The sequence below is a fragment of the Coregonus clupeaformis genome, chromosome 8 (genome assembly GCF_020615455.1).
Source record: "Coregonus clupeaformis isolate EN_2021a chromosome 8, ASM2061545v1, whole genome shotgun sequence".
Lineage (NCBI taxonomy): Eukaryota > Metazoa > Chordata > Actinopteri > Salmoniformes > Salmonidae > Coregonus > Coregonus clupeaformis.
In genome coordinates, this window is record NC_059199.1 from 11,170,177 (window position 1) to 11,194,176 (window position 24,000).

The window sequence follows — 24,000 nt, forward strand, 5'->3', positions numbered from 1 at the left end:
CAACCGCTCCATAAACGCTCTCCAGACTCTGGAGGTGAATTGGGGACCCCGATCAGCCACAATGTCCTCGGGTACCCCGTAGTGCCGGAACACATGGGTGAACAGTGCCTCGGCAGTTTGTAGGGCAGTAGGAAGACCCGGCATGGGGAGCAAACGACAGGCCTTAGAGAACCGGTCCACAACGACCAGGATAGTAGTATTCCCTTGGGAGAGGGGAAGGTCTGTTATAAAGTCCACAGAGAGGTGGGACCATGGTCGTTGTGGAACGGGCAGGGGTAGCAACTTACCCCTAGGCAGATGTCTAGGCGCCTTACACTGGGCGCACACCGAGCAGGAGGAAACATAAACCCTCACATCCCTTGCCAACGTGGGCCACCAGTACTTGGCACTAAGACAGTGCACTGTCCGGCCGATACCCGGATGTCCAGAGGAGGGTGACGTGTGAGCCCAATAGATCAATCGATCCCGAACCTCGAGCGGAACGTACTTCCGACCCTCCGGGCACTGTGGTGGACTAGGGTCGGTGCGTGAACGCCCGCTCGAGTTCAGTATCGACCTCCCACACTACCGGTGCCACCAGACACGACTCAGGCAGTATGGGAGTGGGCTCCACGGACCTCTCCTCCGTGTCATACCGCCGAGACAGCGCATCTGCCTTGCCATTCTGTGACCCAGGGATGTACGTGATTTTAAAAGTAAACCTGGTCAAGAACATACTCCATCTTGCCTGGCGAGGGTTCAGCCTCCTCGCCGCCCGGATGTACTCCAGGTTACGGTGGTCCGTCAAAATGAGGAAAGGGTGTTGAGCCCCCTCAAGCCAGTGCCTCCACACCTTTAGAGCCTGTACCACGGCTAACAGCTCCCTGTCCCCTACGTCATAGTTCCGCTCCGCCGGACTGAGCTTCTTAGAATAAAAAGCACAGGGGCGGAGTTTAGGTGGCGCGCCAGACCGTTGTGAAAGCACGGCTCCTAAACCGGCCTCTGACGCGTCCACCTCTACCTGGAACGGCAAAGAGGGATCCGGATGCGCCAGCACCGGGGCCGAGGTAAACAGGTCCTTCAGCCTCCCAAACGCCCTGTCCGCCTCGGCCGACCACTGCAGACGCACCGGACCCCCCTTCAACAGAGACGTGATGGGAGCTGCCACCTGTCTAAAACCCCGGATAAACCTCCTGTAGTAATTTGCAAACCCCAAAAACTGCTGCACCTCTTTCACAGTGGTTGGTGTTTGCCAATTACGCACGGCCGACACCCGGTCTACCTCCATCTTCACCCCTGACGCAGACAACTGATAACCCAAAAAGGAGACCGACTCCTGGAAAAACAGACACTTCTCTGCCTTCACATACAGGTCGTGCTCCACCAGCCTCCGCAACACTCTACGCACCAGGGCCACATGCTCGACACGGGTAGGCGAGTACACGAGAATGTCATCAATGTACATAACCACCCCCTGCCCCTGCATGTCCCTGAAGATCTCATCCACGAATGATTGGAAAACTGACGGAGCGTTCATCAACCCGTATGGCATGACCAGATACTCGTAATGGCCCGAGGTGGTACTAAAGGCTGTCTTCCATTCATCACCCTCCCTGATGCGCACTAAGTTGTACGCGCTCCTGAGATCTAATTTCGTGAAGAAACGCGCCCCATGCAACGACTCAGTCATGGTCGCAATCAGCGGGAGTGGATAACTGTACTTCACCGTAATCTGATTGAGACCACGGTAATCGATGCACGGGCGCAAACCACCATCCTTTTTCTTCACAAAAAAGAAACTCGAGGACGCAGGGGAAGTGGAAGGCCGTATGTATCCTTGTCTCAGAGATTCGTCTATGTAAATCTCCATAGCTTTCTTCTCCTCCTGAGACAGAGGATACACATGGCTCCGTGGGAGCGCAGCTCCTGCCTGGAGGTCTATCGCACAATCTCCCTGCCTATGGGGTGGCAACCGCGTCGCCCTCGCCTTACTAAACGCAATAGCCAAATCCCCATACTCAGGGGGGAACCTGCAATGCGGGCACCTGGTTTGGACTCTCCACCGAGGTAGCCCCTACGGAAACGCCCAAACATCTACCCACACACTGAGCAGACCACTCCATCAGAGCCCTCTCCTGCCACGAAATAGCTGGGTTATGGGTACTCAACCAGGGCATGCCCAGCACCACCGGATACGCAGGAGAGTCAATCAGGAACAGCTGAATCATCTCCTGATGATTCCCCTGCGCACACATCCTAAGTGGCGCCGTGACCTCCCTGATTAAGCCCGTACCCAACGGACGACTATCTAGGGCATGAACGGGGAAAGGAACATCAACAGGAATAAGGGGAATCCCTAACGCTAAACAAAACTTTTTATCAATAAAATTCCCAGCCGCGCCTGAATCTACCAGCCTCTTATGCTGGGAATGAGGTGCTACCTGTGGAAAACGCACAGGCATCCAAAAATGGGCAACAGTGAGCTCTGGGTGAGTGGGGCGCCTACTCACCTGGAGGGAATCCCCAGTGCGGGACCTGTCGTCATCCTCCCTAGGAGGCCATCCCCAGCACCTAGCCGCGGTGTGTCCTCCCCGACCACAGTTGGTGCAGTGGATGGACCCCCTAACCAACCGACTCCTCCTCTCTCTAGCGCCAGCGCCCCCGAGCTCCATATGACACGGCTCGGAGGCGCTGGAGGGTGAAATGGACGGACCCCTCTCAGGACGTCCGCGGGTGGCCAATAGGTTATCCAGCCTGATGGACATGTCGACCAGCTGGTCGAAAGAGAGACTGGTGTCCCTACAAGCCAGCTCCCAACGGACGTCCTCTCGTAGGCTACATCTGTATAGATCGACGAGGGCCCGCTCATTCCACCCTGCATCTGCCGCTAGAGTACGGAATTCGAGAGCGAATTCTTGGGCACTCCTCCTCCCCTGCCGGAGGAAGACCAGACGCTCCCCGCCGCTTTCCCCTCCGGGGATGGTCAAACACCGCCCTGAAGCGGCGGGAGAACTCGTTGTAGGTGATCGTCTCGGCGTCGATCTTCCTCCACTCCGCGTTGGCCCATTCCAACGCCTTCCCGGACAGGCAGGAGATCAGGGCGGACACGCTCTCATGCCCCGAGGGTGCCGGGTGTACGGTGGCCAGGTATAGCTCCACCTGGAGGAGGAATCCCTGACACCCAGCCGCGGTTCCGTCGTAGGCCCTCGGGAGAGAGAGTCGGATTCCTCGGGGTTCTGGCGCTGGAATGGGCGGACTGGCCGATGGTGCTGGCAGTGAGGGAGGTGGTGGAGGCGCTCCCCAGCCTTTGGAGCGTGGTGATCACCTCCTGCAGGGCGGTCCCCATCTGCTGTATCTGGTCCTGTTGTTCCCGGACCTGGACCTCCAGTCTCGTCGGGGCTGCTTCGGCTCCTGCTGATTCCATGTCGGGTGTGTAATTCTGTCACGATGTTTAAATGGTGTGGTGTGGAATCAGGCGCAGAAGCAGATGTACAGTCCAACAAGACTTTACTAGAGAGCAAAACAATCCAAAAACGGCCTGAGGCCAAACAGACGCACACAGGCGTCAAACACGAGCGCACAAACACAGGGCGCAAAACTCTCCTCAACCGAGGAGGAAGCTAATCGTTACTGGCGTACCGAAACACGGGTAACGCACAAACACCTGACACGAAACAATTACACACAACACTACACTAACAACAAGGAAACTAAATAGGGTGCTTAATGAGACATAACACAAGACAGGTGTGGCTAACAGACAAAACTAATCAAACAGGAAACATGGAACATACAACGGTGGCAGCTAGAATTCCGGAGACGACGAACGCCGAAACCTGCCCGAACAAGGGAGAGAGGCAGCCTCGGCCGAAACCGTGACATATATCCACAGTAAAACGAGTCCTATATCGACATAACCTGAAAGGCAGCTCAGCAAGGAAGAAGCCACTGCTCCAAAACCGCCATAAAAAAGCCAGACTACGGTTTGCAACTGCACATGGGGACAAAGATCTTACTTTTTTGAGAAATGTCCTCTGGTCTGATGAAATGATGAAACAAAAATCAAAGTGTTTGGCCATAATGACCATCGTTATGTTTGGAGGAAAAAGGGGAAGGTTTGCAAGCCAAAGAACACCATCCCAACCGTGAAGCACGGGGGTGGCAGCATCATGCTGTGGGAGTGCTTTGCTGCAGGAGGGACTGGTGCACTTCACAAAATAGATGGCATCATGAGGATGGAAAATTATGCGGATATATCGAAGCAACATCTCAAGACATCAGTCAGGAAGTCTTCCAAATGGACAATGACCCCAAGCATACTTCCAAAGTTTTGGCAAAATGGCTTAAGGACAACAAAGTCAAGGTTTTGGAGTGTCCATCACAAAGCCCTGACCTCAATCCTATAGAACATTTTTGGGCAGAACTAAAAAAGCGTGTGCGAGCAAGGAGGCCTACAAACCTGACTCAGTTACACCAGCTCTGTCAGGAGGAATGGGCCGAAATTCACCCAACTTATTGTGGGAAGCTTGTGGAAGGCTACCCGAAACGTTTGACCCAAGTTAAACAATTTAAAGGCAATGCTACCAAATACTAATTGAGTGTATGTAAACTTCTGACCCACTGGGAATGTGATGAAAGAAATAAAAGCTGAAATAAATCATTCTCTCTACAATTTTTCTGACATTTCACATTCTTAAATTAAAGTGGTGATCCTAACTGACCTAAGACAGGGAATTTTTACTAGGATTCAATGTCAGGAATTGTGAAAAACTGAGTTTAAATGTATTTGGCTAAGGTGTATGTAAACTTCCGACTTAAACTGTGTGTAAAGACAAGATTAAATCAAGAATAGTCTGATGGGTGACAATATTAGCCTATCACTTGTGAATTATATATTATCACTTGTGAATGACGCCCATCTTAAGGCAAGAAACAATGCCTTTTTTGCGTGATTTTTTTCAATCATAGTCACACACCTCATGTAGCCTAGCCCATAGGCCTATATATGTTTTGATAAGGTTTGTAGCACAACTAAAGTGGCCAAATATCTACTTAAAATTAAGCACATTAATCCGCTTTACAAGGGGTGTAGAGCCTAACTGGCATACATAAGCAGCCCATGAATTTCAAGTTTGGGGAAGAGAAATTTCACCATAAAAATGCATCATTATAATTACATTTACATTTTCGTCATTTAGCAGACGCTCTTATCCAGAGCGACTTACAAATTGATAATAAAAGCATTACATGCATAATCGCATTTGCGGTCACTTTGGAACATTCTTGCTTATAGCCTACTGCCGTGTGTGCATTGCTGAGCTTATAATGTGAAGAAATAGCCTAATAGTTTATCAATATTTTAAGCTAAACGTTCTGATCTGTTGCGTTAGCTAGTGGTTGTATTAATTTTGGAATCTATCGCATCCCACAACTGTCCCAGACTATGTTTGGAATATTTATTTCTCGCACAGAATAGAATAGGTCAACTTTTGTACTACGGGGGATAGTAGATTGACATCAAATCAAATCAAATCAAATTTGATTTGCCACATGGGCTGAATAGAACAGGTGTAGACCTTACAGTGAAATGCTTTACTTACAAGCCCTTAACCAACAATGCAGTTTTAAGAAAATAAAAAAAGTGTTAAGTAAAAAAGAGATAAGTAAATAATAGATAAGTAAAAAATTAAAAAGCAAATAATTAAGAGCAGCAATAAAATAAAATAACAATAGTCTATACAGGGGGTTCCGATACAGAGTCAATGTGCGGGGGCACTGGTTAGTCGAGGTAATTGAGGTAATATGTACATGTGGGTAGAGTTGAAGTGACTATGCATAGATAATAAACAAAGTAGCAGCAGCGTAAAAGAGGGGGTGGAGTGGGGTGGGGGGGACAATGCAAATAGTCCGGGTAGCCATGATTAGCTGTTCAGGAGTCTTATGGCTTGTGGGTAGAAGCTGTTAAGAAGCCTTTTGGACCTAGACTTGGCGCTCCGGTACCGCTTGCCGTGCGGTAGCAGAGAGAACAGTCTATGACTAGGGTGGCTGGAGTCTTTGACAATTTTTAGGGCCTTCCTCTGACTCCGCCTGGTATAGAGGTCCTGGATGGAAGGAAGCTTGGCCCCAGTGATGTACTGGGCCGTACGCACTACCGTCTGTAGTGCCTTGCGGTCGTAGGCCGAGAAGTTGCCATACCAGACGGTGATGCAACCAGTCAGGATGTTCTCGTTGGTTCAGCTTTTTGAGGATCTGAGGACCCATGCCAAATCTTTTCAGTCTCCTGAGGGGTAATAGGTTTTGTCGTGCCCTCTTCACGACTGTCTTGGTGTGTTTGGACCATGATCCTTTGTTGGTGATGTGGACACCAAGGAACTTGAAGCTCTCAACCTGTTCCACTACAGCCTCGTCGATGAGAATGGTGGCGTGCTCAGTCCTCTTTTTTTTCCTGTAGTCCACAATCATCTCCTTTGTCTTGGTCACGTTGAGGGAGAGGTTGTTGTCCTGGCACCACACGGCCAGGTCTCTGATCTCCTCTCTATAGGCTGTCTCATCATTGTCGGTGATCAAGCCTACCACTCTTTTGTCGTCGGCAAACTTAATGATGGTGTTGGAGTCGTGCCAGGCCATGCAGTCATGGGTGAACAGGGAGTACAGGAGGGGACTAAGCACGCACTCCTGAGGGGCCGCCGTGTTGAGGATCAGCATGGCAGATGTGTTGTTACCTACCCTTACCACCTGGGGGCAGCCTGTCAGGAAGTCCATGATCCAGTTGCAGAGGGAGGTGTTTAGTCCCAGGGTCCTTAGCTTAGTGATGAGCTTTGAGGGCACTATGGTGTTGAATGCTGAGCTGTAGTCAATGAATAGCATTCTCACATACAGTGAGGGAAAAAAGTATTTGATCCCCTGCTGATTTTGTACGTTTGCCCACTGACAAAGAAATGATCAGTCTATCATTTTAATGGTAGGTTTATTTGAACAGTGAGAGACAGAATAACAACAAAAAAATCCAGAAAAACGCATGTCAAAAATGTTATAAATTGATTTGCATTTTAATGAGGGAAATAAGTATTTGACCCCCTCTCAATCAGAAAGATTTCTGGCTCCCAGGTGTCTTTTATACAGGTAACGAGCTGAGATTAGGAGCTCACTCTTAAAGGGAGTGCTCCTAATCTCAACTTGTTACCTGTATAAAAGACACCTGTCCACAGAAGCAATCAATCAATGAGATTCCAAACTCTCCAAAGAGGTCTCCAATGATGTCAGGGACAAGATTGTAGACCTACACAAGGCTGGAATGGGCTATAAGACCATCGCAAAGCAGCTTGGTGAGAAGGTGACAACAGTTGGTGCGATTATTTGCAAATGGAAGAAACACAAAATAACTGTCAATCTCCCTCGGCCTGGGGCTCCATGCAAGATCTCACCTCGTGGAGTTGCAATGATCATGAGAACGGTGAGGAATCAGCCCAGAACTACACGGCAGCTGGGACCATAGTCACCAAGAAAACAATTGGTAACACACTACGCCATGAAGGACTGAAATCCTGCAGCGCCCGCAAGGTCCCCCTGCTCAAGAAAGCACATATACATGCCCGTCTGAAGTTTGCCAATGAACATCTGAATGATTCAGAGGAGAACTGGGTGAAAGTGTTGTGGTCAGATGAGACCAAAATCGAGCTCTTTGGCATCAACTCAACTCGCCGTGTTTGGAGGAGGAGGAATGCTGCCTATGACCCCAAGAACACCATCCCCACCTTCAAACATGGAGGTGGAAACATTATGCTTTGGGGGTGTTTTTCTGCTAAGGGGACAGGACAACTTCACCGCATCAAAGGGACGATGGACAGGGCCATGTACCGTCAAATCTTGGGTGAGAACTTCCCTCAGCCAGGGCATTGAAAATGGGTCGGGGATGGGTATTCCAGCATGACAATGACCCAAAGCACACGGCCAAGGCAACAAAGGAGTGGCTCAAGAAGAAGCACATTAAGGTCCTGGAGTGGCCTAGCCAGTCTCCAGACCTTAATCCCATAGAAAATCTGTGGAGGGAGCTGAAGGTTCGAGTTGCTAAACGTCAGCCTCGAAACCTTAATGACTTGGAGAAGATCTGCAAAGAGGAGTGGGACAAAATGCCTCCTGAGATGTGTGCAAACCTGGTGGCCAACTACAAGAAACATCTGACCTCTGTGATTGCCAACAAGGGTTTTGCCACCAAGTACTAAGTCATGTTTTGCAGAGGGGTCAAATACTTATTTCCCTCATTAAAATGCAAATCAATTTATAAAATTTTTGACATGCGTTTTTCTGGATTTTTGTTGTTGTTATTCTGTCTCACACTTCAAATAAACCTACCATTAAAATTATAGACTGATCATTTCTTTGTCAGTGGGCAAACATACGAAATCAGCAGGGGATCAAATAATTTTTTCCCTCACTGTAGGCTAGGCCTACCTTAAAGATAGAGCACTGTTTTGTAAACATGTGATAGAAATATTTGCAGTACCTCCCCACTGTGCACAGATGTCAGTTCAATGTCTAGTTTTGATTTGCATTTGGTTCTCAACTATTTTGAATTCAACGAGAAATCAACAGAAAATGTTACCATGTCATTGGATTTTGGTTCAAAGTCGGGTGAAAAACACGAAATGCCCTGACGTTGATGACTTTTTGCAAATCCAATGTGTTTTTCACATTGATTTAATGTCATCATATTGATTTTTTCAGTTGAAATGACGTGGAAACAATGTTGATTCAACCAGTTTTTGCCCAGTGGGTATTGTATTTTAATATGATATTCATTTTATGAATGGTTTATTATTTATATTTCTTATTTTTTTTATTGTAATTTTACCCCCTTTTTCCTCCCCAATTGCGATCCAATTACAATCTTGTCTCATCGCTGCAACTCCCCAACGAGCTCGGGAGAGGCGAAGGTTAATTAATGCGTCCTCCGAAACATGACCTGCCAAACCGCACTTCTTAACACCCGCTCGCTTAACCCGGAAGCCAGCTGCACCAATGTGTCGGCGGAAACACCGTTCAACTGGCGACCGAAGTCAGCCTGCAGGCGCCCGGCCCGCCACAAGGAGTCGCTAGATCGCGATGAGCCAAGTAAAGCCCCCCCCCCCGGCCAAACCCTCCCCTAACCCGGACGATGCTGGGCCAATTGTGCGCTGCCCTATGCGACTCCCGATCACGGCCAGTTGTGACGCAGCCTGGAATCAAACCACAGAATGTAGTGACGCAGCAACAATGCCATGCAGTGCCTTAGACCGCTGCGCCACTCGGGAGGCCCGTGGAGGTGTGTTTTTTAAACGTAAAAACTAACTTGCTAGGCTAAATCCATTTCACTTACTGTAGTTTATGCATTTCTATGTCTTGGGGAAAACCAGTTATTTTATTTTGTTCAGAACCTGCGTTTTTAACTGCTGGCATCTTAGGCTCATGTTCTGCTCGGGATAGGCATATCTTTGCTTATAATCTACACTGAACCAAAATATAAACGCAACATGTAAAGTGTTGGTCCCAAGTTTCATGAGCAAAAAAAAAGCGTATTTCTCTAAAATGTTGTGCACAAATTTGTTTACATCCCTGTTAGTGAGCATTTTTCCTTTGCCAAGATAATCTATCCACCTGACAGGTTTATTTATTTCAATTGACTGATTTCCTTACATGAACTGTAACACAGTAAAATCGTTGAAATTGTTGCATGTTGCGTATACATTTTTGTTCAGTACATAAGTTATGTCCATAAGCAATGACACATCCCTCACTCTGCATGTGTACCATGGGACTTTGGTGTACAATCACTTCCCGAGGTTTGTAAACACCTTTCAATATGGTGACGGGCATCTGACATAATTTTTTGCACACACAGCACCGTGATATGGATGGTATGCACAGAACCGCTGACTCAGATTGCTTGAATTAAGAGAAAGGGAGACCTGGGCTGTATTCATTAGTGCACACTGTCACCAAATGTTTCGAAAATGAAAAACAAAACAAGCTTTTCTAATTGGACAAGTTCAGGTAGTCCCTCCTTGTTTCAATCTGCTTTCTTCTGTTTGATGCCAAATGAACACAACCCATCTTCTCTGAACGCTAACTCATTGTTTATTAACACAACAACAATATGTGACTGGAACAAAGCCTGTGGCTGTAACAAAGCCTGTGACTTGAACAAAGCCTGTGACTGGAACAAAGCCTGTGACTTGAACAAAGCCTGTGACTTGAACAAAGCCTGTGACTTGAACAAAGCCTTGTGATAAAGAAACCTCTGGATTATGCCTAACAAACTTGTTGATCTAGCCAAGCGTAAATCTCAAATTACACCCTTTTCCCTACAGGATAGTGCACTACTTTTGTCCAGAGCCCCATAGAAAGACAAACAGTATGTCTCTATTACGTTAGGCCAGAGAGCTGTATGTGACTCTGGCATTTAAAAGGGAATAGGTGTGATTTGAGACAGGATTGATTTGCAGATAAGAGTGTCTGGGTGTTAGGTAACTACCATAGTCTCAACAAAGTCTGTGGACTCACGGATAGGCTGCCCCTCTGGTGAGCAATGCATTGTGGGGCGGTGTGTGTAATGCCCCTGGGCCATGCACAGATGATGTTTGGTTATCTAACTAATGAGTGAGTTTCCACTCTTAGAGTTTTTTTCCAGTATTACTTTTCACCAAGCAACTTTTCCACAAACATGCACACACCCGTGCTTGAATGCACTCACATGCCCCTGTCTATGGAGGGAGACAGGATCAGAGCCATAACAGTCTTTATGCCTGAAAAGGGTGTGTGTGTGTGTGTGTGTGTGTGTGTATGTGTGTGTGTGTGTGTGTGTATGTGTGTGTGTGTATCAGTGGAGGCTGATGAGGGAAGGACGACTCATAATAATGTGTGGAACAGAGTAAGTGGAATGGCATCAAACAAATGGAAACCATGTGTTTGATGTATTTGATACCTTTCCACTTATTCCGCTCCAGCCATTACCACGAGCCCGTCCTCCCCAATTAAGGTGCCATCAACCTCCTGTGGTGTGTATGTGTGTGCATGCGTGCGTGCGTGTGTGTGTGTGCGTGCATGACTCTGTCAATCACCGCATTCTTATTGGCAGACTAAATAGCCTTGGTTTCTCAAATGACTGCCTCGCCTGGTTCACCAACTACTTCTCAGATAGAGTACAATGTGTCAAATCGGAGGGCCTGTTGTCTGGACCTCTGGCAGTCTCTATGGGGGTGCCACAGGGTTCAATTCTCGGGCCGACTCTATTCTCTGTGTATATCAATGATGTCGTTCTTGCTGCTGGTGACTCTCAGATCCACCTCTACGCAGACGATACCATTTTGTATACATCTGGCCCTTCATTGGACACTGTGTTAACAAACCTCCAAATGAACTGCTCTTAAACGCTAGTAAAACTAAATGCATGCTCTTCAATCGAACGCTGCTTGCACCCGCCCAACTAGAATCACTACTCTCGGCGGGTCTGACTTAGAATATATGGACAACTACAAATACCTAGGTGTCTGGTTAGACCGTAAACTCTCCTTCCAGACTCACATTAAGCATCTCCAATCCAAAGTTAAATCTAGAATCGGCTTCCTATTTTGCAACAAAGCCTCCTTCACTCATGCTGCTAAACATGCCCTCGTAAAACTGACTATCCTACCCATCCTTGACTTTGGCGATGTCATTTACAAAATAGCTTCCAACACTCTACTCAGCAAATTGGATGTAGTCTATCACAGTGCCATCCGTTTTGTCACCAAAGCCCCATACACTACCCACCATTGTGACCTGTACGCTCTCGTTGGCTGGCCCTCACTACATATTCGTCACTAAACCCACTGGCTCCAGGTCATCTATAAATCACTTCTAGGCAAATCCCTGCCTTATCTTAGCTCATTGGTCACCATAGCAACACCCACCCGTAGTATGCGTTCCAGCAGGTATATCTCACTGGTCATCCCCAAAGCCAACACCTCCTTTGGCCGCCATTCCTTCCAGTTCTCTGCTGCAAATGACTGGAACGAACTGCAAAAATCTCTGAAGCTGGAGACACTTATTTCCCTCACTATCTTTAAGCATCAGTTGTCAGAGAAGCTTACCGATCATTGCACCTGTACAGTCGTGGTCAAAAGTTTTGAGAATGACACAAGTATTGGTCTTCACAAAGTTCGCTGCTTCAGTGTTATGAGATATTTTTGTCAGATGTTACTATGGTATACTGAAGTATAATTACAAGCATTCCATAAGTGTCAAGGGCTTTTATTGACAATTACATTAAGTTTATGCAAAGAGTCAGTGTTGACCCTTCTTTTTCAAGATCTCTGCAATCCGCCCTGGCATGCAGTCAATTAACTTCTGGGCCACATCCTGACTGATGGCAGCCCATTCTTGCATAATCAATGCTTGGAGTTTGTCAGAATTTGTGGGTTTTTGTTTGTCCACCCGCCTCTTGAGGATCGACCACAAGTTCTCAATGGGATTAAGGTCTGGGGAGTTTCCTGGCCATGGACCCAAAATGTCGATGTTTTGTTCCCCGAGCCACTTAGTTATCACTGTTGCCTTATGGCAAGGTGCTCCATCATGCTGGAAAAGGCATTGGTCGTCACCAAACTGTTCTTGGATGGTTGGGAGAAGTTGCTCTCGGAGGATGTGTTGGTACCATTCTTTATTCATGGCTGTGTTCTTAGGCAAAATTGTGAGTGAGCCCACTCCCTTGGCTGAGAAGCAACCCCACACATGAATGGTCTCAGGATGCTTTACTGTTGGCATGACACAGGACTGATGGTAGCGCTCACCTTGTCTTCTCCGGACAAGGTGTTTTCCGGATGCCCCAAACAATCTGAAAGGGGATTCATCAGAGAAAATGACTTTACCCCAGCCCTCAGCAGTCCAATCACTGTACCTTTTGCAGAATATCAGTCTGTCCGTGATGTTTTTCCTGGAGAGAAGTGGATTCTTTGCTGCCCTTCTTGACACCAGGCCATCCTCCAAAAGTTTTCGCCTCACTGTGCGTGCAGATGCACTCACACCTGTCTGCTGCCATTCCTGAGCAAGCTCTGCACTGGTGGTGCCCCGATCCCGCAGCTGAATCAACTTTAGGAGACGGTCCTGGCGCTTGCTGGACTTTTTGGGGCGCCCTGACGCCTTCTTCACAACAATTGAACCTCTCTCCTTGAAGTTCTTGATGATCAGATAAATTGTTGATTTAGGTGCAATCTTACTAGCAGCAATATCCTTGCCTGTGAAGCCCTTTTTGTGCAAAGCAATGATGACGGCACGTGTTTCCTTGCAGGTAACCATGGTTAACAGAGGAAGAACAATGATTTCAAGCACCACCCTCCTTTTAAAGCTTCCAGTCTGTTATTCTAACTCAATCAGCATGACAGAGTGATCTCCAGCCTTGTCCTCGTCAACACTCTCACCTGTGTTAACGAGAGAATCACTGACATGATGGCAGCTGGTCCTTTTGTGGCAGGGCTGAAATGCAGTGGAAATGTTTTTTTGGGATGAAGTTCATTTTCATGGCAAATAGGGACTTTGCAATTAATTGCAATTCATCTGATTACTCTTCATGACATTCTGGAGTAAATTCAAATTGCCATCATCAAAACTGAGGCAGCAGACTTTGTGAAAATTAGTATTTGTGTCATTCTCAAAACCTTTGAGCACGACTGTACACAGCCCATCTGTAATTAGCACACCCAACTACCTCATCCCCATATTGTTATTTACATTATTATTTATTTTGTTCATTTGCACCCCAGTATCTCTATTTGCACATCATCTTCTGCACATCTATGACTCCAGTGTTAATACTAAATTGTAATTATTTTGCACTACGGCCTATTTATTGCCTTACCTCCATAACTTACTACATTTGCACACACTGTGTATAGATTTTCTATTGTGTTATTGACTGTACATTTTGTTTATTCCATATGTATCTCTGTGTTGTTGTTGTTTTTATCGCACTGCTTTGCTTTATCTTGGCCAGGTCGCAGTTGTAAATGAGAACTTGTTCTCAACTGGCTTACCTGGTTAAATAAAGGTTAAATAAAAATGTGTGTGTGTGTGTGTGTGTGTGTGTGTGTGTGTGTGTGTGTGTGTGTGTGTGTGTGTGTGTGTGTGTGTAATGTGTCTTAATGAGTAGCTCTTGTGGAGCTGATTAAATGTGTGTCAGTGATTATGAGATCATGTAATCAACCAACACAGTCACTAATCAAGGACAGAGATGACTTTCCATGACTTTCACACTAAGACTAGTGCCCCCAAGAGCCGTAGGTACAGCATATAACACTCTGGAAATTATCCTCCATTTCGGCGCTCGCTCCATGACAATGACTTTCTAATTTGCTTGTTGATGGTGACATCTGTCAACATGATGAATGGATTTGTGTGAATTTTGAAAAATAAGTGGACCCCAGTGTCCCATAGGTTGTCTGTGGCCTTGGTTCTGTTGAGTAGGGATGGGCTGTTAGAGTTCACAGACAGCCATAGATGTACAGGCCAGGCCAACCCTGCTTGAGCTTTCAAAACGGCCGCCATCTTGGCTCCGACATGTTCCAAGACTGACTATGTCAACAGAACCAAGGCCACAGACAACCTATGGGACACTGGGGTCCACTTCTTTTTCAAAATTCACACAAATCCATTCATTATGTTGACAGATATCACCATCAATAACTTTAGATTGTATTAACTAAGGATCATTCCTATCAAAGCAAGAGAGGGAAAAAAGTGATTTATTGTCATGGGGATCGTCTAACAAAATGCATAGTTCAGACAGAGGTAACTGATAATACGTTTTAGTCTGATGCAGTATATGATGCAATATTAATGTATGATGCAGTATTACAGTATGATGCAGTATATGATGCAGTATTACAGTATGATGCAGTATATGATGCAGTATTACAGTATGATGCAGTATTACAGTATGATGCAATATACGACGCAGTATTACAGTATGATGCAGTATATGATGCAGTATATGATGCAGTATTAAGGTATGATGCAGTATATGATGCAGTATTAAGGTATGATGCAGTATATGATGCAGTGTTACAGTATGATGCAGTATATGATGCAGTATTACAGTATGATGCAGTATTACAGTATGATGCAGTATTAAGGTATGATGCAGTATATGATGCAGTGTTACAGTATGATGCAGTATTAAGGTATGATGCAGTATATGATGCAGTGTTACAGTATGATGCAGTATATGATGCAGTATGTGATGCAGTATTAAGGTATGATGCAGTATGATGCAGTATTACAGTATGATGCAGTATGATGCAGCATTACAGTATGATGCAGCATTACAGTATGATGCAGTATGATGCAGTATTACAGTATGATGCAGTATTACAGTATAATACAGTATATGTTAGAGTATATGATGCAGTTCACAATATGATGCAGTATTACAGTATGATGCAGTGTTACAGTATAAAGTATCACAGTAGTATTCAGTATATGATGCAGTATTACAGTATTACAGTATTACAGTATGATGCAGTATATGATGCAGTATTACAGTATGATGCAGTATTACAGTATGATGAAGTATTATTGTGTGATGCAGTATTACAGTATTACAGTATGATGCAGTATTACTGTATGATGCAGCATTACAGTATGATGCAGTATTACAGTATGATGCAGTATTACAGTATGTGCAGTATTACAGTATGATGCAGTATTACAGTATGATGCAGTATTACAGTATGTGCAGTATTACAGTATGTGCAGTATTACAGTATGATGCAGTATTACAGTATGATGCAGTAGATATGTGGAATTATTACCCTATCTACTAACAGATGTAGATACATTCCAGATGGGTAAGTCCATTGTGAGTTTAGGTCTATCTTTATTTAGTTATAATGATGGAAGCTCTCATAAATCAGCGTGGTAATTGCGATGTCTGACAAGCATCTTTCATGTTCTATTTCAAAGCCACATTCCTCTGGTTTACAGATAATAGGGAAAAGGCCATTGTTAGAGCACATACTGTATTTTTGGTATGAAGGGAATGCATAGAAATACACATAATTTATGTAGAAATACACGTTTGATGCAATGAAAATAGAATGTGCTGTAGGCATAATAGAATTGCCCGAGGCTGTCAGAAACATAAACATGGTTGCCATGTTCTCAGAACATAAGATATTCATGTTCTAGACACGTTTCATGGGAACATGGCAAAAACACGAATGTGTCCAGTCACTTAAAGAATTTCACTAAAGAGTAACATGATATCCTTTCAACCTGATTTAGTAGTTCATGAAATATGTTTTTAAACCCCATATTTGTAGCCAAAGTTTCTCTCACCAAACTCATTAAGGGTATTCAAGGTAACATCAGTCCTGTTTTGTCTGGAATTTTCTAAAATCACTTTTCCACTTTTTTAGTCTGGGAACAGGGAACATTGGCAATATACTGCTATTCAATACCTAGGCGTCAGATCATGATCTTGTTCCCAGTTTTGTCAAGTTTATTTTTCAGTTTCTTGCTGGAAAAGTCTTCCCACTGGGCACAGACGTCAATTCAATGTCTATTCCACATTGGTTCAACGTCATTTCATTGAAATGACGTGGAGACAACTTTTATTCAACCAGTGTTTGCCTAGTGGGTTGATGCTGCTGATGCTGTCGATGATGCTCATGATGATGATGATGATGATGATGATGATGATGATGATACTGATCACAACAATTTCATCAATGAGCTTAGTTAAGCAGAGATTTGTAGTAGCGCATGATCTTAGCAGAGTAATGTCAACTGCCTATGCAATTACTGCACATTTGTGGTGTGACTTTCAACGTCTTTATAGCAGTAAGTGAATTCACCCAGCACAGATTTCACTTGAGTCATGTATTTGGTTTCTCCCGTACACGTGAGCCATTCTGAAGCGTCGTGACACACTGCATGTTATTACAGCTGCATGTGTAGGCCTACTGACAAATCCAACACATTACACAGAGCTATTCTGCTTGGAACCAGAATATTCTGCATAATGTTCATCAATAAGCTAAGAGGTGTGTGTGCGTGTGTGTGTGTGTGTGTGTGTGTGTGTGTGTGTGTGTGTGTGTGTGTGTGTGTGTGTGTGTGTGTGTGTGTGTGTGTGTGTGTGTGTGTGTGTGTGAGAGAGAGACGCAGAAAGGCCATGCAAATGTATTCAAATGAGTCTTGCAGAGTGGCTCTCACTTATAATTTAGCCCCTAGGGAGGTGTTGCAGCGTTTATAAAATCACTCAAGAAAAACTTAGGCTGTCAGAAAGACGATGCCAGGTTCACTGGCCCCTATGGCATTTCCCTGGTTTGTTTTCCTAAGCAGGACACACACTCACAACCACCCACCCGCTCATCCACCCACACGTAAACACACACATACGTACACATGCACGAAGGGAAGCAGGGAAGCAGGCAGACACTCTTCAAATAGGTCAGAAGATAGCTGTTAGAATGACTGTGCAATAACTATTTTTCAATTCAAAACCTTTGGAAAAATAGGGTCAACTTCTTTCCCTCTGGTTCTTGGTGGAAAGTGAGATCCATTTTAGCACCTTAATGTCATGGCTCAGAGAGAGATAAACAAGGCAGAGGAGAACCATGATTGATATTTGCTCTGCAAATGGAAATGTGCTCTTTCTGAGTGAGTGTGCTTCCAGCGGCTCAGGAAATTACTTTTTTTTTTGTCTGGAAATACTTAGTGACCCCCCAGTCTTCCACTGTAAACACACGGTTCCATGCAACAGAGGACAGTTTTGCAACATTGGGAACCGGGTTCTGGATTAACATTGAAACAGACCAGGCCCCTGCGCTGCTTCACACAGACAGACAGAGGCAGTAGGTCATTTCGTTCTGTTAGACCAATCCTCCTTAGGACCGCAAACCAATATTTTTCTCTTCCAATTTGATTTACTCCCAGTGACCATGTACTGACATTCTACAGAGATGGTTCTGTGTTTTGTCAAATATGGAGAGGCAGCATAGACTAGCCATTACATCCCAGACCCCTTCTACTTTGCCTGCCTGCACATAGCCCTGCACACAAACTGCCCTGCTTAGAGAGAGGTATTCTAATCCAAGCGATTCCGTTGGGTATTTCTAAGCAGATACTTCTCACATTATTCAGCATGTGTAAGTAATGCATGTCAGAGGGGTAGACCTGGTATTTACCCAGCTAACAACCCAACAACCCAACAACTCGAAACCCAGGACCACCAGCACTAATGACGAACGCCATATACACTGTCCCAATAAGGGATTTCTCTAGAGCATGTTCTTATTGGGTCAGTATAGTTAGGCCCTGTCCAGAAGAAACCATAAACCCTCCTCCGAAGACACTTGTGTAGATCTGAAACAACTTGATAGGTGTAAGCAACAGGGTGAATGCACTTGGAAGTAAAGCTCAGCTCTGTTAAAAGTACACTCAAGAAAAACTTGTATTGATCATAGTCATTCAGGAGTATCGTTAGAACAGGTTAATATGGCAATTAATATTCTGAGAACATGGCAACCATGTTCTGTATATGATTGATGTGACGTTGATAGAATATTCTCCTAACCCTCAGAAAACTGGACACAGGAATGTTCTTGCAATGTCCCATAAAACGTGTCTAGAACATTAATGTTGTAACCACGTTCTAGATAAGTTCTGCTTGACATTAACAGAATGTTCTCCTAACTTTAACACCAAAACATGCTAAAAAGTTTATCCGAAGGTTTTTGCTAAAATAGAATATTCCCCTAACTAACGGAAAACTGGACACTCAAACATCAGGGGAACATTACGGGTAACATTACAAAAACGTTCTAGAATTGTTAGCTTGGTAGCTGTGATATTTGAAGGGCCATGCTATATGAAACATGAAATTGCACAGAACAAAACATCACGCTGAGCTTACATACATGTAAACATAAGAAGCATTACAATACTGTATGAGTTCTTTATTAAACACAAATTATAAACTGGGTGGTTCGAGCCCTGAATGCTGATTGGCTGAAAGCCGTGGTATATCAGACTGAATACCACAGGTACGACAAAACGTTTATTTTTACTGCTCTAATTACGTTGGTAACCAGTTTATAATAGCAGTAAGGCACCTCTGGGGTTTGTGGTATATGGCCAATATACCACGGCTAAGGGCTGTATCCAGGTACTCTGCATTGCGTAATGCATAAGAACAGCCCTTAGCCGTGGTATACTGGCCATATACCACACCCCCTCAGGCCTTATTGCTTAAATAGCCTTTTCTAGACAATCAATTTTGTCTGATCATGACAAAGACAACTTAAAAACATATTTATAGTACAGTGTGTCAGTGTGTTTACACAGAGGTATATTTGAGTCGCCATTTAGAACAAGAGAATCTAGGCCTTCTTTACCCACTATGTGCCACAGCCGTAAAGTAAAGCCGCTCCATGTTTCAGACTAACGCATGTTTACTGAACAGCTCCACTGCCAAGGCCTGCAGGGCAAAGTCCACCGACGAGGAACTAAGAATGGATAGAGGTGAGGTAGAGAGATCCTACAGACTGAGCGTACGTGTGTGTGTGTGTGTGTGTGTGTGTGTGTGTGTGTGTGTGTGTGTGCTTGCGTGTGCGAGAGTGAGTGAGTGAGAGAGAGAGAGAGAGAGAGAGAGAGGGAGAGAGAAAGAGATAAAGAGAGAGAGAGAGAGAGAGAGAGAGAGAGAGAGAGAGAGAGAGAGAGAGAGAGAGTAATGTGTGTATAAACTGTTTATGCATCAGATTGTGCTAGCGCATGCTACTGCCCACCATGGTTAAGAAGTAGGATTGTTTCGACTTGACAGCAGTGTGTGTGGTGCACTACACTTAGTATTCCTTTCATGATGTGAATGCACTGCATATGGAAAGTTTTACAGCGGTGCGGTTATCTCTCAGAGTACAACTGAAGGCCACATATACAATAGCGGGCAGTTTATGCTCGAGAAGGGAATTACATGGTGGAGAGGGGAGTGTTGTTTGACCTGTGAGTGGAGGCCGTGCCATTGCACTCCAACCTCTCCTTGTCTGCTGAGTGATTACATCAGGACACAGTGTTCCTGTGGAGGACATACACAGTCAAGAATGAACACACACAAGCATCCACGCCCACACACACACACCTTGTATGTTTGCCCACTGACAAAGAAATGATCAGTCTATAATTTTAATGGTAGGTTTATTTGAACAGTGAGAGACAGAATAACAACAACAACAAAATCCAGAAAAACGCATGTCAAAAATGTTATAAATTGATTTGCATTTTAATGAGGGAAATATGTATTTGACCCCTCTGCAAAACAGGATTTAGTACTTGGTGGCAAAACCCTTGTTGGCAATCACAGAGGTCAGACGTTTCTTGTAGTTGGCCACCAGGTTTCCACACATCTCAGGAGGGATTTTGTCCCACTCCTCTTTGCAGATCTTCTCCAAATCATTAAGGTTTCAAGGCTGACGTTTGGCAACTCAAACCTTCAGCTCCCTCCACAGATTTTCTATGGGATTGAGGTCTAGAGACTGGCTAGGCCACTCCAGGACCTTAATGTGCTTCTTCTTGAGCCACTCCTTTGTTGCCTTGGCCGTGTGATTTGGGTCATTGTCATGCTGGAATACCCATCCACGACCCATTTTCAATGCTCTGGCTGAGGGAAGGAGGTTCTCACCCAAGATTTGATGGTACATGGCCCCGTCCATCGTCCCTTTGATGCGGTGAAGTTGTCCTGTCCCCTTAGCAGAAAAACACCCCCAAATCATAATATTTTCACCTCAATGCTTGACGGTGGGGATGGTGTTCTTGGGGTCATAGGCAGCATTCCTCCTCCTCCAAACACAGCGAGTTGAGTTGATGCCAAAGAGCTCAATTTTGGTCTCATCTGACCACAACACTTTCACCCAGTTCTCCTCTGAATCATTCAGATGTTAATTGGCAAACTTCAGACACGGGCCTGTATATGTGCTTTCTTGAGCAGGGGGACCTTGCGGGCGCTGCAGGATTTCAGTCCTTTACGGCGTAGTGTGTTACCAATTGTTTTCTTGGTGACTATGGTCCCAGCTGCCTTGAGATCATTGACAAGATCCTCCTGTGTAGTTCTGGGCTGATTCCTCACTGTTCTCATGATCATTTCAACTCCACGAGGTGAGATCTTGCATGGAGCCCCAAGCCGAGGGAGATTGACAGTTATTTTGTGTTTCTTCCATTTGCGAATAATCGCACCAACTGTTGTCACCGTCTCACCAAGCTGCTTGGCGATGTTCTTGTAGCCCATTCCAGCCTTGTGTAGGTCTACAATCTTGTCCCTGACATCCTTGGAGAGCTCTTTGGTCTTAGCCATGGTGGAGAGTTTGGAATCTGATTGATTGATTGCTTCTGTGGACAGATGTCTTTTATACAGGTAACAAACTGAGATTAGGAGCACTCAATTTAAGAGTGTGCTCCTAATCTCAGTTTGTTACCTGTATAAAAGACACCTGGGAGCCAGAAATCTTTCTGATTGAGAGGGGGTCAAATACTTATTTCCCTCATTAAAATGCAAATCAATTTATAACATTTTTGACATGGGTTTTTCTGGATTTTATTGTTGTTATTCTGTCTCTCACTGTTCAAATAAACCTACCATTAAAATTATAGACTGATCATTTCTTTGTCAGTGGGCAAACGTCCAAAATCAGCAGGGGATCAAATCGTTTTTTCCCTCACTGTACATGCACACACACATAAACCGTTGAGTAAAGAATCTTAAAAGCATTAACCCACAGCAATGTAGGGTTTTGCTCTGTTTGCTAGAAAGACTGAGGGTGAGACTTGACATGTCCAGTCTGACCAGCTCAGGTTGAAACACACTGTGGGAACATCTGGATGAAAGCCTGGGGGTTGCCCCTGTGTGTGTGTGTGTGTGTGTGTGTGTGTGTGTGTGTGTGTGTGTGTGTGTGTGTGTGTGTGTGTAATAGTTAGTATGTGGGTGCATATGCATGCATGTGCGTCCTGCGCTTACGTGTGTTAGTTAAGTAGGGTCTCACTATCAGATAGACTGGAGGCCTTAAGAGGCCTAATGTACTGGGCTGTCCAGATTATGTACTGGGCTGTCCAGATTATGTACTGGGCTGTCCAGTTTATGTACTGGGCTGTCCAGATTCTCTAGTAGGAAGCCAGAGAGCTCCCATATGCCTAGGGGCAGGTCCTGTGTCCTCAGGAGGGAAAGAGAAACCATCTGTTGGGTAAGAGAACACCACAGTATCAGCAGGGTCCCACTGGCTGCACACCAGAGACACACAGGATCTAGAGTGTCTGGGGCAAAGCAATGGATACTTTATTATAGAGGCCATTACTATTTGTGAAATGGAGGGGGGGAGTTTAATGGAGTATGTTTCAGTGATTGAATGATTGACACTCAGTGGTCGGTATTCATAAAGCGTCCCAGTGAAAGAGTGCTTCTCTGTGATGCTTTATGAATACAGACCAGCAACTTTGAATACGGAAAAAAACTAGAAGAGAACCAGTGGGTTGATTCACACTCTGCATTCCCTCAGAGTAAAATGTGTCCTTTTATGTGATATTAATTGATGTGCCCTTGTATCACCACTCACCAACACCCAGTCACACATGTGCCCCATCTGAGGCAAGTCAAGGTCATTTGAGTGTTAAGGAAGGAGCCATAGCTCATGTTGTATGTTAAATAGTCCCATGTATTCATGAGAACAAGCAAACATGAAAATGTGAATATATTTCAATGAGAATTATGCCTGAATTATGTTCAGCTGACTTCTGGATCGCCTAAAAATTACTTAATTCACAAATGTGAAAAATATCTGCCATACTGGATATGCGAAAATATTATTGTCATATATCCCCCTTGAGGTAAGCCCATATCTACTTTTCTGTCAAATATGCAAACAAACCACAAAAAATAAATTGCTTTTCCATGCTGGAATTTAGAATCCGTTATTTTTGAATTTAAAAGAGAGAGAGAGAGAGAGAGAGAGAGAGAGAGACGAGGAGGGGTGCGATGTTGCTGAGCAAAGGCAATTAAACTCTTGCCGAAGTCTATCAACACGCGCTCACAATGTAGGAAGCGCTCGCTTGAAAACAGCAGACTACTACACGCACACTGCTTAGCAGTGACTGATATTATTTGCTTCCATCTTCTGAGTGTTGATGGTAATCTGATTAATTGGGGGAATTTTGGCTTTGAGCATGGAGGGCTGCTATCCCCTGGAAAGCGAAAGGATAGAAGCGTGGCTTGACGACCACTTGGAGTTCGCTCATACCTACTTTGTCAGGAAGGCTACAAGGTAAGCGCGGGGTGAGACTGAAGTCGTAAAAGTGATTAATTGTATTTACGAAACAGGGATAGCTCTGTTTACGATACATCCTCGCAGTGCATTCTATTTTAAGCAATTTTGGCGATAATTAATGTGTTCCGTGCATTGAAAGGCACTGGCAGCCTATCTTACCTGCGTGGGTTGTTTGTTTCAACGTAAAATAATATGCTAGCGTACTGTACAAGGTTGGGGATTTAAACGGCGATATCACACGCTATATGGTAGCCTTTTATGGTATTACGCACAATGTCCAGCTTTATCCAACGTCTCTCCACAGCAATTTATTGATGCACCGCACAATCGTCTTTACAATCAGTAACTATTCACCAAATACTTGAGAACAGAAGTTAAATCATTAACCTTTTATTGGGGTGATTCCTTTCCATTGTGTTCCAATGTTTGTCATTTAGCAGACGCTCTTATCCAGAGCGACTTACAGTTAGTGAGTGCATACATTATTATTATTATTTATTTATTTATTTATTTTATTATACTGGCCCCCCGTGGGAAACGAACCCACAACCCTGGCGTTGCAAACGCCATGCTCTACCAACTGAGCTACATCCCTGTTCCAAAAGCACACAGTGAATTAAAAGTTATCCAAAATGCTTTTTGTTATTGGGATTTTCCACCTCAAAAAGGACAACCCACTGGGCACAGCCATCAATTCAACGTCTATTCC

The 24,000-nt window shown here is 44.8% G+C and overlaps 1 protein-coding gene across 3 annotated transcripts in view; it reads left to right on the forward strand.

The window, feature by feature from the left end:
• Positions 1-24,000, forward strand: part of LOC121571090 (cGMP-specific 3',5'-cyclic phosphodiesterase-like) — a 122,647-nt gene that overhangs the window by 8,844 nt on the left and 89,803 nt on the right. For 2 of the 3 annotated variants that reach the window (XM_041882366.2, XM_041882367.2), the window contains exon 1: positions 23,011-23,288. The exons of the other annotated variant lie outside the window; for it this stretch is intronic. In XM_041882366.2, coding sequence (XP_041738300.2) covers positions 23,191-23,288 — 98 coding nt within the window. In that variant the 5' untranslated portion in view covers positions 23,011-23,190. Of the gene's footprint in view, positions 1-23,010; positions 23,289-24,000 lie in introns of those variants that run through there. 3 annotated transcript variants of the gene reach the window in all.